The 17,435-nt window shown below is 48.8% G+C and overlaps 1 protein-coding gene across 1 annotated transcript; it reads right to left on the reverse strand.

Moving 5' to 3' along the window:
* Positions 1 to 3,215: 3,215 nt before the first annotated feature.
* On the reverse strand, positions 3,216 to 17,236 carry LOC144095202 (uncharacterized). Its single transcript, XM_077628990.1, has 11 exons — positions 16,856 to 17,236; positions 16,230 to 16,596; positions 14,637 to 14,680; positions 13,090 to 13,172; positions 10,288 to 10,446; positions 8,720 to 8,782; positions 8,144 to 8,295; positions 6,770 to 6,849; positions 4,943 to 5,177; positions 4,235 to 4,301; positions 3,216 to 3,440 (listed from the first exon to the last, which is right to left on the reverse strand). Exons 1-11 carry the CDS (start codon positions 17,234 to 17,236, stop codon positions 3,239 to 3,241), a joined length of 1,833 nt encoding a protein of 610 aa, XP_077485116.1. The 3' UTR covers positions 3,216 to 3,238.
* Positions 17,237 to 17,435: the final 199 nt, after the last annotated feature.

Below are 17,435 nucleotides of genomic sequence, written 5' to 3' on the forward strand. Positions count from 1 at the left end.
TTCCCGTTCAGCGCAGAAACCCGCTTTCGTCGTAACGGCATCGTGTCGCGAAACACACGTCACGCGTGAATGTCTGGAATTAAAATAATTGAAAACAAACCTTGTGAATTAACGGTCGGCGCATGTTTCAAATGACTTAACTTTATAAAGTAATTCATTTTACGTAAAGAAAGATTTCCATGAATATCAGTTCGGATCCGAACACACGAACCCTGAGTTGCCATCCAAGCACGCTAACTACTTTTGCACGTAGGCACGTTGACTTGGCTGAAGTAGGGGGGGGGGGGGGGGGGGGGGGGGGGGGGGGGGTCTGTGATGTTGGCTTAATTTGAAGCTTTGTAACATGGTAATTAGTTGAGTGAACTTGAGACATGGTGATTAGTGAGATACTAGTTAGAATAACACTGCGTGCGTAAACTGCAGTGTGAAGGAGTTCAAGGACAACAATGTGGAAACCGTGCTGTGATAACTGTGATGGATATGCGAATGTGAACAAAGAACACTGGCTCTATATGAAGAGAAACCGCTGGAGGGAGCCATTAACGCTCTAACCACTGAGCTACTGCGTCGGGGGACTACTCTTTAGCACCGAGCTGTGCACGAACTCTGGGCTGCCGTTGCTTTTTTTCTCATCTTAAAAACCACTAGACTCTCAGTGTACCTCCACAGGCAATCAACGTGCACAAAAAAATGATTTTTTTTAGAGAATTTTCCTCCCCACCTAGTCATCGCTCGCTCCAACACAACTCTATGAAAATAGCATTGTGGCTCTTCTGTGCTGTGCGATGTCAGCGCAAGTTAAAGATCCCCAGGCGGTCGAAATTGTGCCAGAGCTTGACACCTCTTTCTCTATTTCGTATTTCACGCCCACCTTCCTTTTTTTCCCCACGGTGCGGTTAACGTGTCTACCAATAAGTGAGAGAGTTTAAAAATTTCTTCCGAAGGTGGGGGGAATTGAACCCACGACTTTGACTGTGAGGTGAGCACGCAACCCATGGGCCACAAAGCCGCGTTGCTTCTTTGGCGAACAAAAGTGAACCTAGTGTATGCGTTGCCTTATGACTGTATTCTAATGAGTAGGTGTGTCATTAGAAAGGAAGACGTGAAATACAAACAATGCTTTCGCATGCATTCCCCGCAGAGGGAGACTCGGACGACGACTTGACACTTCACGACAGCGCGTTCGGGAGCGCTTTCTCCAAATGCAGGTACAAATCCACCTTACGAAGTGCGACACTTTCTTCAACGCCAACTGTTAAGTGGTTATGTTCTGTACAGACGGCATGGGGGGTCATAGTCATGTTTGAGGCGTTTAATGGAAGGTTTAAATAAGCCCATTCTCGTTGCTTACGTGACCCATATGACCTCGCTATCTGATGTTATTACGACGTCCACAAGACTTTGGGGAGACAGGGTTCCGCTCATAACAGCAGGCACTAAAATTCGAGCATGGAAATCCATTAGATGTCCAGCGTTGTCACATTACTGTTCTTTGGCGCCACTCAGCGGCCCAGGTGAGCAGCGCTTCTGCGGCAACGTCAAGTGGCTGGGCGCCGTGCTGGACTGCGTGGTGCGCAAGCTGCGCGCAGAGGTTCCCGAGTCCCGGGCGCGCAACGAACGCGCCACCCTAGAAGAGCTGCTCTCGTGGCAGGGCCGCCTGAAGCGGTGCGGCTCTGCCGGCGAGTTCGTCGCCTCGCTGGGCCTTTGAGGACGACGACGACGCTGCTGACTGCTTCTCCAGGGACACCGTCGTCCCACTTCCCTATCGGCCGCATTAAAGTCTCCCTTGATTTGGCTATCGCACCAAGGCGTGACCTTGTCAGTACTCACCTGAGGGGCAAATGCTTAGAGGCTATAGCTACAAAGCTTGGAGTTAAAGCTTAGAACACCGCAGAGATCTTTGGGAGGGATTATGGTAGGGGTAACGTTATAAGAGATAAAAAGAGAAACTGCAGCTGCATGTACCATACTGGTCGATCCACTGGGCGTGCAGACCACCGACATCCATAAAGAAAACGCGTTGCCATTAATAAGGATAGGAGATGACGTTCTATTCGCGAATCTTATCCAGCGCTGAGCTATACGCATGCTTTGGGCTGCCGCTGCTTTGTTCTATCAGAAATTACTACTTGCGCACTTTACTGGCTGTCAACATTCACTATAAATGCGCTAAAAGCGCCCACGTGCTGTGCGACGGCATGTTGAACCCCAAGTGGCGGAAATTTTCCGGAGCCCTCTACTACGCCAACTCTTCCTCTATTAATGCGAAAACACTACGCGTCCACTACAAGAAAAGCCGGCGGCGTGTGTATGCGCGCGTGCGTTTGGGTGCGCGTGCGTGCGGTTTTGGTGCGCTACCAATACGCAAGCACAAACTCCTACAAACATTACGCGTAAACAGTGTAACCCAAGGATACTAAGAGCTTTCGCATTCGCACACGTGAGCAGCAGTTGCTGCTGCTGTTGTCGCACATACCCACTACGGGGGATAGGCCAGGGCTCAGTGAGGAAAGCCAAAAGAAGAGGCTAAACTGGCGCCAAGCTAATAGTTAAGCCTTGGGAGATACATCTGAATAATTAGAGGAAACACAAAAAATGACGGGAGTGAATATCAGAGAACTGAATAAATAAAAATTCCTAAAATATCGCCCAGCACACGGGTATTTTTTTTTTCTTTTCGCTTCCTTTGAAGCGCGGCAGCCTTTGCGCGGATAAACTAACCATGGCTGACACGGAAAAGGTCTAATTAGAGATAAGACGGGTGGGGCCGTTGCCCTGCTCTGGACATACTTATGATGAGCCCTGTAGAAAAGTGGGGAAGGATTTCGAGATGCTGACCAGCAAAACCCACGCGCTCCCTACATCCTACGATATCCCCCAGATGATTGTCATGAATAAAACTGATTCTGATCCGCAACTGCTCTAGGCACAGTATGCCCGGATAGCAAATGTAAATGAAAATAACGGAACTCAGGCGGAACAAGAACGCCGACCTTTAACTGCCTTCGCTATCAAACAGTGCAGCAATGGAGAAAGGGCATGTACAAAACGCGACACCATGGTTTTTGCGGCACTCAAGAGGCACGGCTAATTGTTGGAGCTGCGCTTATGTTGTGAGCAGCTTCTCCAGTTTGACCCACATGACAAAGGATACCAAGAGTCGGCGCATACGATTTGCGAAAGAAGGAAAGTTTAATATGACCACTAGGGGCGCGATAAGGTGCGGCCGGGGAGCGGGTCAGGAGCCCAGCGTGGCGGCGAACTGGGCCGCGGAGTTGCACTGCTGCAGGCGCGCCTGCCACGACAGCAGCTCCTCGAAGACTGCGAGCTCGGCGCGGGCCCGTGGCTCGGGAACCTCGGAGCGAAGCTTGCGGGCCACGCAGTCCAGCACTGCGCCGAGCCACGTCACGTTTCCATAGAAGCGCGGTGCACCGAGGCCGCTGCGTGGCGCGCAAAGCAGTGCGGCGTGTGAGCCACTGCGCTGTAACACTTTTAAGAGGATTTCCAATACGTCAGCCCCTGTACACCCGACCAGTTCTTCACCCGACCAGTTCTTCACACGGCCGCACGGTGCTTTGACAAAGCGGAGTTGCAAAACAAGAAGGAAACTGCAAAAATTTTGTGTGCGCGTATTCTCGGCAGTTTCGCTGCCTCTCTAGCTCACAGGCTGTTTGTTCGACACTGTTGTGACATTTACAAAGGTTTGGCGGTGCGTACCCAGGTCGATTTTGTGGGTGGCTAGTACTCTGATCCTGTGTCTAAAACGTAGATTCGGAGCAACTCACTCCGCCGTGGGCCAAATTAGCAGCCATGCCTTGCTCAGCCCGCAGCGCGTCGTGCGCTGCAGTAACCAGTTAGCGTTTCGCAACACCACGGCAGAATGCAACACACGGGACGCAGCGACGATGCACGAAAAGCGCTACAGACTTCTGTAGAGACGAAGCGCTAACTGGGTCTGGTGCATTAGAAGTAGTGGAACGTCGCTCAACTGTTGTCGCAACCTGCGCTGCACAATATCTACTAAGGCCGTTTACATTTAGTGAGAGCGCGCTGCGCGGTGAACGGCAAACAAGTTTCACCTCAAGCAGTCTCCGCTTAGCTTCTTATTTTAAGCGTTCAGCTGATTTCGTCATTGGTCAGCAATGTGGTCAGAACCCCACGGAGTACGTCCTCGGACCACACGCATAAGCTGCGCGGCCAGATCATTAGAACCTGTGTAGAGGTGTAGAGGTACCTGTAGTCCGATGAGGGGCTGTCGGTCGCGTTTTCCAGACACGCAAAGTCGTCGTCTTCCTTGCCCTCTGCAGAGAACAAATTTGAAGGAGAGAGGGAAGGAAATTGGGATTGGATGGATCGCGCAGTCGGAAAAACTGATATCAAACCTGCAGGTTGCCACACATTCCATTTTAATGTTCCATCAAAATGGGAAGCTGGAAGGCGCGAACTACTGTCTCGCTTTCTTGCTCCGCGAACCGAAAGCCATGTTTGCGTATTCAGATCCTGAACTGAGGCGCCTCGAAGCGCGTCAAGGCACCATACCTGAGTTCCTATTGAACGCCCCGAAACCGCAACGGACATCTCGGTCTTTCCGGATTCATAGCGATGCTCCGGATTGCAGATAGGAATACTGCCAACCTTACCGAAAGCGAAATGGCAGAATTCTTGGGATAACGAAATAAACAACAAATTACACCGATTGACTGATTGATTGATTGATTGATTGATTGATTGATTGATTGATTGATTGATTGACCGGTCGATTGATTGATTGATTGATTGATTAATTGATTGATTGATTGATTGATTGATTGATTGATTGACCGGTCGATTGGTTTCGAACGATCAATTGATTACACTTGTGCACAGATTCCGCTTGATCATTTGGTGCGACCTGGAGTAGTGCCACCAGCACGGCTGTGAAGACACCTGAGGATAGCCAGACCTGCGTCGAAGGCGAACGACATGGCACCGGCCAGGTGCGCCTTCAGGCCGGCGCAGTCCACGCACAGCGGAGCGCTGTCCGGCAGGCGGTACTCGAGGCTCGCCTCGTCGGTCACGGCCACCAGCAGCTTGTCGCAGTCCACGCCCGTGTGCCGGAAGCCCAGGGCGCGCTCGGCCACGGCCACGCAGTACGAGGCCTGCACAAACAGGCTGCGGCCCTGCACCGCGCTGCGGAGCTGCACAGGACAGACGAGCATTCCTTTACGATAGTGCAGACACCGACGAAACTGAAGCTAGAAAGCGCGCCAGCTGTTTTGTGCTGCCTTATAGTGGTACCTGCCACGCTGGCTTAGTGGCTATAGACAGTTCGGCTGCTGAGATCAAGATATCGTCAGAACACGTTACGCGGCGGCCGCGTTTCCGTGGGGCCGAAGTACAAAAGCGCTAATATGCTGCGCGTTATCAGTGCTGGTTGAATGACTGGGTACCCACCGGTGATACAATGGGTACAAGGTTTCCCCTGCCTGGTGCTCCGATTCTTTAGGGAGAAATGCTTGGGAAATGGATCTTTGACCCCACCTTGTGCCGTGGCGCTCTTTGGGCAAAGCTGCCCTTTCGCCATAAAAATTCGTCTTCATCATCATCATCAGGTCTCAAAGTTCATCCAGAATTACCTCCACTACGGCATGTCCCATAGCCCATGTGCGGCTCCGGTATATTAAACCTCATATGCCATACCATACAGGTATAGCTTTCAGTCGCGCAACCCTTCACGAGAAAATGTACACGTTATTGGCCTCGTTTGTGCGACATATTCTGCATAAAGAATTCCAAAGCTTTCATACCATCGCTGTGATACGAGAACAAAGCCAGTATACAGTCGGCAGTAAGGAACCAAACAAGGGTGTGCATCACAAAACCCTGGCAGCCGCTAAGGAGATGACTATTTCACCGCCAAGACATTAGTCGCAACCACCTAGAAAAGCGCTGTCTAAACTGGCAGTCAGTCATATGCACGTCAGCAAGAACCATTCATGGCGACACCTGCAGGCGCGCACTTAATAAAGATGGTGGTAGTTGCGGCCGCCGTGAGGTCACTATGACTGCCTCGCAAAAAGCCTGCGCATGAATATGAGACCTCAGAATAAGGCGAGCGGCACTGCATCGAACAGCAATACCTATTGGTATGTCCACTCGTTCCTTGTTCATTGGCTGTTTTTACGGCAGCTAATGTATTCTTATCAGTAAAGGATACTGGCTATGGACCAAGCCGTAGTAAGGGATTCCAGGTGATTTGGGCCCCTTTAGATTCTTTACCGGGCATCCAAATGGCAGTACGCATGTGCAATCACGTTTCTATTGGGACGCGTAATTAAAGAAAGAAAAGCAAGCGAATCACAGTTTCTAGAAGAAATTTATTTCTACGGTCGATACGAAACGACTAGCTAAATTCATAATGGCAAATGCTGGCACGTGTTGTTGCACATTTAACAAGACGTTTACCAAAATAGCTATAACATAGCGGCAATCCAATCTCGACACTGCTACTTATGCACGCCTAGCGCAGTGGTAGATGAACGGCGGCAGGGTAGGAGAGGAGTGGCCCTCGCACGAGCACTAGCATTTCATTTGCACCGAACCCCGAAAGGAAGAGAATACCTCGTGCACGGCAGCACTCGGATATTGTGTGGGTTCCAGCGTGCTTTTGGCTGGCGCAAATATGCAAGCACAAGCAACAAGTGCAGTAAGGGAACCACCGAAAGCCGTTCTTCAGCGCTTGAACTTCGAGCATGAGTTGCATCGAACGCTAGCTGTGAACCGCACTCACCGTGATTCGCGAGAGGGGTTTTCCGGCGTAGCGCTGCTCGAACACAATGAAGTGCCGAGTTAAACAGCACTGATTCGTGGCTGGAAAGCAAGAATAAAACAAACATTGAAAATATTGCAGTTGCGCAACTTCTGCACGCAGCATTACTCCACATTTGATTGAAAATATGCAAGTAAGAATTGACATTCCTGTCTACCATCGGCCATTCAGATGCGGTTCGCTGGTAACTCAAACGAACATAGTTTAGTTTAGTTTATAGCGGTTTAACGTCCCAAAGCGACTCAGGCTATGAGGGACGCCGTAGTGAAGGGCTCCGGAAATTTCGACCACCTGGGTTTCTTTAACGTGCACTGACATCGCACAGTACACGGGCCTCTAGAATTTCGCCTCAATCGTAATTCGACCGCCGCGGCCGGGATCGAACCCGCGTCTTTCGGGTCAGGAGCCGAGCGCCGTAACCACTCAGCCACCGCGGGGGCTCAAAGGAACATAAGAGAAGCAAGCAAAAAATAACTTTTTTGCTGATAGTTCCAGACAAAATGCGTGAGTATAAATGTTTCTAACGAGAGAGAGAAAATAAGGTGCCCCTGTCACATAAAGATAAGAACAGTGGTGACTAGCTGGTGCAAAACAAGGGGCGAAGAGTGTGCACTGCGGCTGCCATCGCCTGTGCGACGTCGAAATGTGGAATGTCGACGGCCGAAATCATCATGGGGCACTCCAAACCGTGCACCTCGTATTTCTCTCCTCCTTTTCGCATCCACTTTCATCCAGCGGTTGAGGTGCTCTGCAAGAGCGAGACCGTTACTGCGCCTTTCGTTTCCTCATAACAGCTCGCTTACGGCTTACTCTGTACTGGAGGTCTCCGGGTAATTTCTACCACCTGGTGTTCTTTAACGTGCGCAACTGCTCGCTTATTATCCCCTATGTGCACGTGTAATTCATCCCTCGGGGAACAGCTGACTTCGGCATCACCAATCCCGCATCACTTTTCATGGTGTCTTGGTCTCCCTCTCGGCCTTTTTTCCTATACAGCCTATAACCAGAGCGTAACTCGGAAAAATTAGCAACCATAAAGTCATCGCAGATGTGCTGAGCCAGACAGCCTCTACTAGTAACACAAGTCTTCATGAGTATAGGAAACTGGGCGGGCTGGTTATGACTCATCCTTCTAATGGGACAACGGAGCGATCTAAAACACGTGAAGAACAGTATTGTTGAGTCGTCTTTTTTAAGACATGGAGAGGTCATCATTAGGTTAGCGCAGGCCAGTGTCGATCTCCCGGTCATAATGCGATGGACATACCAAGCGAGAAGGACACATGCGTTGTGGGCAGCTAGTGAGAAGAGTGGGACTGAGTGAGGTGTGTATACCCTTCCATCGGCGGAATGCGGCGAGCAGATCGGAGGCGTCTGGGCTGCCCGCCATCTCTGAGGCAAGGCTCTCGTACAGGGACTCCCTGGATCCGAGGCAACGGTCGCTGCGTAGCAGCCACATCGGGAACTGGTCGAACACGCACGCAATCCTGCGCAAGCCGGCATGGGCGCTGCAGCACGGCAAGGCACAGTGCCGGCGAGAGGTTGGTCGAAGAGAACGAGGAAGAAGATTAGATTACCAACTTGAGCGAGAGCGTGGCTAAACGTGGATAATGATACTAGCCACAGGTTGAGGGTGACACTAATCGGGAGAGGATGTGTTCTGGATAGGATATCATGAAGCCACTGCATTGAATGGCCCGAATGATGGCAAATATACGGCTCTGATGATATCCCGTGATAAGTCTGCTAAGCAAGCCAGTCAAGCCATCATTCTAAGGCGAACGGGGTCGTCCGAAATAGCGCACCCTTGACCAAGAAGCGGAATAAATTTTCACAGGCGTCTTCTGAAAACTTGCTTGGGCTGGGGCAAAGTGACAATCTGCAACTAGAAAATGAGAAAAGCTCACTAACCGTTCGACCTCAATGAAGTTGGGGGTCCTGTAGCGGGTCCCGTGCCTCAGCGAGTTCAACTTGCTGAAAAGCAAAGAGAGCAAGTCGAAAGATTGAATGAAGATTATCCCATCCGCTACATCAGTACTGGGGGCACCCTTCTGCGTTAGCGTCATTTTGTTCGTCACGACGCGGCGCTGAAGTTATGAAACTCAAGCTCTTCGCGCTGAGTTCGTTCGTTGTTCTCAAACTACGTATGCCGGTACTTTCTAAGAACTTTGTCTGATGTCATCCCAGGATTGCGCTCGAGGATGCTATCTGTGACGCCGACCATATGTGACTTTCCAAGCCAGAGTGTAGTGTGCACAATTTTCCTTCCCAAAGCCAATATTTCAACCAATACCTAGTATGGCAAAAATTCACTCTCATGCAACGACTAGGTTTCCGAACAGACTAGCGACAATGAGGGTTTGTGACGGTTTTGGACGAGCAACATGGGCGCTCAGTCAGGCAGTGCAAAAGCATGCTGTGACAACGCAGCACGTTCGGCCGTATGCGCGTCGGCAAACATCAAACATGTGCGCGGTCTGACCGGCCACACGCCGAAATTTAACATATGTTGAGTGTACCCAACAATCGTTTGAGGCCGCAATGTGTTACCGAAACAAACGCACTCACAGATATTGCAGCTCTGTAGAATGCGTTTCTTGTTAGCTGTCCACCCCAAGCGTGTGTAATATTTAGTGCAATCAAGCGTGAAAAGCGAACATGAAGAGACACCCAAGGCAAAGAAAATTCCGCAGTTGAGCATCTCTTCGAAGCTCTCGAAGTGCCAATTGCATATATTTCATTTCCTTGCCCTAAAGGCCCAGGAGGGCATTACCTAGTGGGGAGAGGCATCACCAAACATCATAAAAGCAATACATTGTGTCACCACACGTTTAACAATATCAACGGTTAAACAAAAAGCAAAAATATAGTAGGTGCGGCGTACACAAGTAGCACATAATGCGGTAGCACTTACATAGAAAAGGTTACATACACAACATATGTACAACGTGTTCAGACCACGTATACGATCTTAATATTTTTTTCGTGTTTTGTGGCTGAAGCTCCCTCACCTGCAGCCTTCATGCATAACGGGTGTATTTTTGAGCCAGTGACCTTCATAATTAAACTACCCAGTGGATGAGATGACCTTAACATCATTTTAAACAATACTTAGGGGAAAATTATGTGCATTTCGCAAAGTGTCCTCAGTTCTGCAGGGTGCAGTGACATATACATAATACTGAAATATTGCAATATATGCTAGAGTATATTGCTGGGTAGTCTTGAAATCTGGGTCAGTTGGTACATGTTCAGGAGTAAAATCAGTCAAAAGACAGAACACAGCGAAGAGACGAGGCACACACAGGACAACTGGTTTTACTCCTGGATATTGCTGGGCTCAAGTCTTATGCTGCACTAGATCTGCTTTGAGCTACCGAGATTTTTTCTTCAGACCAGAGCTACTTCGGCATCTCACAATAACTGCAGTCAAATTGTATATAGGCTGTTTAAGGTTAAAAAAAGCGTCGTCCGCTCACAAGCAGCCCTCGATGGCAGCGGCGATGGCGCCAACTTGCTGCTCGGAGAACTCTCCGATGATGGGAATGATCTTGAGCACGGTCCTCCTCACCAGGGAGGCCACTTGGAAGACCTCGCTGTGGCGGCCGTGAGCGAGCCACTTGGAATGCTCCTGGTTCCTGCGCTTCCCAGCAGGGAATCACTTATGCAGACATATTTCATCCACCTCAGACTGCATTGTGTGTCACTGTGCAATCCTGAAAAAAGGAGGTCCCAACAACAAAAAAGTACCAGCCAAGTAGCAGCTGTCTTCTAGGTCACAAGCATGCGGAAAAGACAAAAAAAACTAAAGGTGTTCCGGTGGAGGTATTCGATTATGTTTATTAGCACACCTTGCTTAAGCGGATGCATTTGCTATAGCGAGGTTTGCGTGGTTTAAGGTCTAGAAGCTGCACGCGGGCAATGAGAGACTTCAGCGCAAGGTTATAGATAAATCCCAACCACCTGGGGTTCTTTAACGTGCACCGACATTGCACAGAGCGCGAGCGTTTTTGAATTTCGCCTTGGTTTGAAATGCGGCCGCCGCAGCAGGGGCCTGAGCACGTGACCTTGAGCCCCGCAATCGAACGCCATACCCTCGTCAGACCCGGCAGACATTATAAAGCACTTTGTCTTCTTCGAAATTATTAAAAAAAAACGCTTCACTTCTGCACCCTGAGTGCCAATGGAAACCAGACAGTACTCATTGTGCTCCCCTACACATTTTCAACTGTACAAAAGAGAAAGCGCTCTGAGCAGCCTTCCATGTTGGTTGCTTTGTTCGATTCAGCTTTCTGCACGCAGCGGCCAAGTCGCTTTTAAGTTTATCGTGCTTCACCATGAGGTTTTTCGATTTCACTAGAACTGCCATCGTACCAAAATCCCTCCGCCAGATGTCAAGAAATTCCCCGAGCGGTTGACGCAGTGCTGACGTTACATGTGTCACGTGAGCTCCCAGGACCAATCATAGCGCCGCGAGATTTGAAAATCCGTCACCATGCCGAAGGAGCTGGGAGGATGCGGCAATGCTGACATCGCTACCGGAGAGGGTAAGCGTGGTAAGGGGCGTCCGAGTTTTAGGTGGGGTGACGACGTAATATATAAATAAAACACTTTATGGCCGCTAACGGGATTCGCACCCAAAGACGCGCGAACAATCAGCTACGCTGGCCACTGCATTAGACCACTATGTCATCGCCGTAACCGAACTTCCAGCGTTTTTAACTGCCAGTCTCGGGCTATGATTTGGATATCGTCGTGTTCATTGAGTTCCGTCCGAGCGCTATGGATCCGGCATAAGGTGACATTAGCGTACTATAACTTTTTGTAATTTCTATTTAAATACGCATTCTGTCGTTCATTTATTTACCAAACGATGCATTAAATGACGTTAATGCATGTTTCTGTAGTGACAGACTCTCGTTTAATGGAGCATAAAGAAAAATCAAAGGAGCTAATTGACGCACGGCTCGAAGATGTTTTCTGTAATTCATGGGCACACCCATACTTCAGTAATTCATTTCGGTTAGCGCTTACAGACCGAACTTTTGCTTCGGTCTGAAGGGATATAGAGACTGAGCCACCAGAGCGGGTCACACAACTTTGTTATGGGCCGGAGTGCACGCGGTCTCGTTTTGGAGGGTCTAATGCAGACACTGACGCAGTTGCACCGCTTATTCCTCACAGCCATTACAGCAAGAAATCCAGCAGCCTTCACTGCATGGTTCAATAGGCTGCCCACAGCAGACTGAAAATCCGATCCACACTATGCCTAATACGAGTAAAAAAAGAGCTCTAATAACAGCGCGAGATGGCATATGTACGGATCCAATTTTACTGTACACGGTTTAAGATTTTAGAATGCGTAAAGATAGCCCTGATCACTGACACGTCAAAAGAAGATTGCCATCCGAGGCATGGTTTAAGTTCTATTGCGCGTTAATGGGACCACTATCCTACCGTTATACCCTGATCTCACGCACTATTTATATGCGCATCTGAAGAATTGTAGTGCCAAAAATAAATGGCTTAAGGAATCAGGTAAAGAGTGTTGGTTAATATCTTGCATGTTACAACAAACAGGCACCAGATTGCACAAACTATAGATTCGTATCTAGCCGTTACATTAGCTTTTTCAGTTGCTGTAATCCAAAAAAAAAATGCGACTCGCATCGGCTCAATGACACAAGAAACATATGAGCCTAACCCCGCACGCAGCCTCACTCACATGACTACGTCATGTACAACGTCACCGACTGACGAGCGCCACGGAGTAATGGCTACGCACTCTTCGAGCTCACCACTTCGATTTAAAATGTCGTTAGAACCGAACTGCACACACAGCGCGGCAGCGCCGAGGAGAAACGCAATTTTTGAAATTTAGAAATTGATATGGCTCTTACTGACGGGAAGCTACAATTCACTGGCTACGCAAAGTTAGCTCAATTATAATAGGTCAAAAGCTGTTATATTATTTAGTGAAAGCTGTTCACCTGTTTCCTGACGTGTTTATCTCACGGCGATCTTGAAGACACCCCCTTTACCTCAAATAATATCTTTAAATATTACTGAAAGTCATCGTTGAAGCATCCTGTATATCTACGTACCCCTCAAAGTCGCCAGCAGCGTGCTTTATCTCCAGCTCTCTGGAGACTTGATGCGGAAGGTTTATTCAAAGCACAAAAGCGCCACATAACGTTGGAACATTAGCAACTGCTTCTATTGCTTATAAATGTTTTTCACCACCACCACCACCTACGCGGTACATTTCAAATGAAGCTCACCCGCTGGGCAGGAAGGCGGGGAAGGTGAGCGGCGCGCGCTGCTTGCAAAGGTCCAGCAGCCGACCTGGGAACACCTCGATGGGCTGTCGGGACGTACAACGCGAATTAGAAAGGTGTGCCCCCAATTCTAGAAAAAAAACGTCAATTTCACGTTTCTTCCGGAGGCTAAGGTTTCCAGAAAAAAATTTAGCCACGACTGCAACTGTTTTCACGAACTCAACGATAAAGTAGGACACAAGTTAAAAGTCGACAGTGAAGCTGCGTTCATATTCATGACCGGCGCACACTGTAAAAGAAAAAGTTTTTTGTTAACACTTCTCTTATTTACCAAAACAAAAAGCTAATTGCAAGGATAAATTATAAGCGTGAGAAATCTTATGCCTCTCATAGGTAGTAGTAGTAGTAGTAGTAATAATAATAATAATAATAATAATAATAATTGGTTTTTGGGAAAGGAAATGGCGAAGTATTTGTCTCACATATCGGCGGACACCTGAACCGCGCCGTAAGGGAAGGAATAAAGGAGGGAGTGAAAGAAGAAAAAAAAAAGAGGTGCCGTAGTGGAGGGCTCCGGAATAATTTCTACCACCTGGGAATCTTTAACCTGCAGTGACATCGCACAGCACACGGGCGCCTTAGCGTTTTGCCTCCATAAAAACGCAGCCGCCGCGGTCGGGTCCGTTTTTATAGAGGCAAAACGCTAAGGCCTCTCATAGAGCCAAAAATAAAATTCTGAATTCGTTCACTGCAGTGATTGTTTAGTAGCATAACACAAATATAGCGCATTGCGTCCCATGAGTTGATGTTCCCAGCTGCTGACTTTTTTCATTGTAAGCTATGATCGTATGTGCTGTTACAGCATGATATATCATAAAACTGGATCTAAATGTGAACAATAACTGCAGTCTGTAATGCTGCAATGCTGTTAAATAAACGCGGTTCCATATGCTATTCCATTAGAGAAGCTGATGCCACCTCGAATAACGACTTATGATGAAATAAAAAGGTTTTGAAGCCTTTTGTGCGATTAATTACTAAAGATGGGTTTCTATAGAATTGCACATGTGCTGCCACGTATGCTGCCACTACGTGGTTCGGCATGGCAGAAGTGAGATGTCCAAAACACTGCAGGTGTCTTTCTTGTCTCCAGCATGAAAGTCCGGAAATTTGCACGCGTGCTCTGTGACCCCATGAGACTGCGGAGAGTATGGGTAGTTGATAGCTTCGACAATAAGATGTGGGTATTTTGTAGAAACGATTTTGAGTTTTCAATCGAGGAATAAAAGTCGTACTTTCCTCTCAATACATTTGCGCTATAGAGTGCCGACATTGTTAAGTATCAGTTTGTATGCCCAACACTTAATTCCTCATAAACTAGTGCTTATTGAACATAACCAGCGCCAGCAGCGCTGCTGATTTATACAGCGGCTTGAGGATTGTACTTTAGTGCTTTATTTCTCCTATGCCCCGAGGTCACTCTGGCGTGAAGTGAAAAGGAATATGCGTCGCTAGCAGCTTCAGATGTAAAACAATGTTTCGTCACTCACCCTCTTGACGACTTCTTTGCTTTTACCTACGATCTGTACAGGCTCTGAAAACATACCGACAAGGAAACAGAAATTAATAACGGAATCTAGCCAGAAACTCCGCTACCGAACCATATTATCTTCGCTAGCGTCCCTCCAGAACATTGCTCCGCCCATCCAACCTGTGTAAGCAGCAGAGGTAATCGGAGCAACATTGGAAATGGATGGTTTCACACTGGTCCTTTGTATGACCGGCCTTTGCCAATACATTTTCAATATTGGGCCTAATACCTGTGCTGCCGTGGTACTAATGAGCTTCTCTGCTGTATGGCTACATGTAATCGCCGTGCAAACACTTCAATCTCAGGGTCACTGAGAAATCTCGTATTGCTTGTTTCATGGTTTCATTGTGTTTAATGTCCCAAAGCGACTCAGGCTATGGGGGACGCCGTATTGGTAGGCTGCAGATAATTTCGACTACCTGGGGTTCTTTTAAGTGCAGTGACATCGCACAGTACACGGGCCTCTAGCATTTCGCCTGCATCGAAATGTAACTGCCGCGACCGGAAACAAACCCGCAGTCTTACACGTCAACAGCTGAGCACCAGAAGCATTGAGCCACCGCGGCGGCTTCGTATTGCTTGTGCGAATCAAATAGTTAAGGTAGTCAAGAACTAGCACCGGGTTAAGGTAGTCAAGAACTATCATTGAATGGCAGGGAAAACTACCACAAATGAGGGCTGCGTGATGTTATAGATAATCAGTGCTGCCGGATAGAAGACTCGTATATCTATAGGTTCGACTTCTCGGTTTCAATTTTTTGCAAATTCGGCGAACTTTTGGCGGTTTCTATTTTTAGAACGTATTTTCGGTTGTTTTCTTTCGGTGATTACAATTTCTCATGGACGAATCGCCGGGATATTTTTGTGGAAATAAACGGCACACCTGTGCGGTCAAAAGTCACGTAGAGTTCGGCTTACCTTGTATCTTAGCAAGAGCAGTTGACGTGCCAGTAATTGACGCACAGATGGTCGAATTTACAGCAATGGTTTCAGTATGCAATGCAATCACCATAAGTAAAAGCAACACTATAGAAGTAAATATAAGTTAATTTCTAAAATATAGGTTGCGCAAAAACCAAACAAACGAAGCAACAAGCCAACAAAACACATTAGGCAAGTGGAACCAGGGTCCTCTCTCTAGCCGCCTTCATGTAGGAGTAATAGTCTTGTTGCGAAAAATTCAAGAGTATTTCGTCTTTGCGGCACACTACTCACTCGTTCACTAACGGAACGAACTATGAAAGAAGCAAATGCTTCACACGAACAAAGCCTCGTAGTGGAAAGGAAGAAAAATCGGCCGCAACAGGGATCCCGGAGGAGCAAGCGGCCTCGAATTATGTAGACCACATGATGACGGCGGCGGCTGCAACGTACCTGCTCCTTCGGGGAAGCTGACGCTTTAATGGGACGCTTTTCCTTCCTTTCCTTCGACAGTCGTTAGCTTCGACTACAAACATGAAAGCAAAATGAGCCAGCAGGAGCGGGGCATTAGAAGCGCGCTTGTGCATGTTGATGACATCACTGTTGAACACTAAAAGCCGTGCAAACGCACCGTCCGGAAGTGACCAGCTGGTAGACCACGGGCCATCGCTGACCTCAGACGGAGTGCCACGAATCGAATGAGGTCTGCGTATATCGAGTGCCTTCCTCGGCGTCGTGGTGTCCACCTCGTCGTCGACCAAGCTGGCAGCTGCCGGCTCGGACTCGTCGTCGCCTGCACTGCGGTGCTCCTGTAACGCCGTGGGGTCCCCATCTTCCAGCAGCGGACGCCGGTCGAGCAGTGGGTACGACTCGCCGAACTCTTTCCACGACTCGTCTTCAGCCCAACTGGATCGGCGCTGGTCCCCATACACGGTCACTAGGGTGAACACAAGTATGAAGCCCGCCAGCACGACAGAGCTCACGATGTAGATCAGCACCTGCAAGTCATGTTATACAATACCATCGGCGAATCTAAGAAGCATCGTGAAGGGTGTAAGTCAGTGCCTAGTCCGTGTGGTTGCTAGCGTGTCCAAGGGCGGCGACTCATATAACACGTGCAGTATCCAAGTTTATATTGGATGTGGCACTAAACACTAACCCCGTCTACCTTCATTGACAAAAGCAAGCTGCTGCGAGATGGCACCATTTTCGTGCGTTCATCAACGAGCTGCCTTGTGCAGGCCAAATAGCACTCACCTGGTGGGCGCGAATATAATCCAGGAAAAAACTCGATGCGCGCCTCTCGGCAGTTGGTCCCGCGGAGCTTCCAGCGACGGCGTCCGCAGAATGACTGTCGCCATGGAAGACCACCCCGCTAGACTTCCCCAGTTGATTCCCAAGTAGCGGAACCACGCGTCCGCTGGCGTTGCCGCCTTCCAGCGCGTGGACTTCCTGCGCCTGTTGCTGTCTGTGGCGCTCCAGTGTCTGGTAGTTGACGTTGTCTTCGGGATCAGAGGGTCGTGTCATGGCCTCTGGTAGTGTTCGGACCGTCAGAGGCTGCGACGCGGCGGTAAAGCTGAGGTGGCTCAAGCTCGCCAGCAGGAACAGTAGAGTAAGCGTTGATGCGGCGAAATCCATCTTTCCCTGGAACGTAATGATCTAAAAATGGCTGCGCTTTTCAGGAATAGGAATAACCGAAGGCTGGTTTGTCGGGCCTGAACATAATGGAACGTTCGGCACGACGCTCGTGACAGGAGCAGCACCGGCGGAGAAGCACGCGGTTGCCTTGTCGTCTTTCTCTTCCTCCTGCCCCTTTTCCATACTGTGGCGTTGATAA

Source organism: Amblyomma americanum, chromosome 6 (genome assembly GCF_052857255.1).
Source record: "Amblyomma americanum isolate KBUSLIRL-KWMA chromosome 6, ASM5285725v1, whole genome shotgun sequence".
Taxonomy (NCBI): Eukaryota; Metazoa; Arthropoda; class Arachnida; order Ixodida; family Ixodidae; genus Amblyomma; species Amblyomma americanum.

What these genes read in the sequence shown, in the direction of transcription:
- LOC144095202 (XM_077628990.1), bottom strand. Translation starts at nt 17,236, where the DNA reads ATGGATTTCGCCGCATCAACGCTTACTCTACTGTTCCTGCTGGCGAGC. An exon ending in CGCATTCCGCCGATGGAAGG is followed by an intron (nt 6,850 to 8,143) that starts GTATACACACCT and finishes CTTGCTTTCCAG; the next exon opens with CCACGAATCAGTGCTGTTTA. An exon ending in AACCCCTCTCGCGAATCACG is followed by an intron (nt 5,178 to 6,769) that starts GTGAGTGCGGTT and finishes TGTCCTGTGCAG; the next exon opens with CTCCGCAGCGCGGTGCAGGG.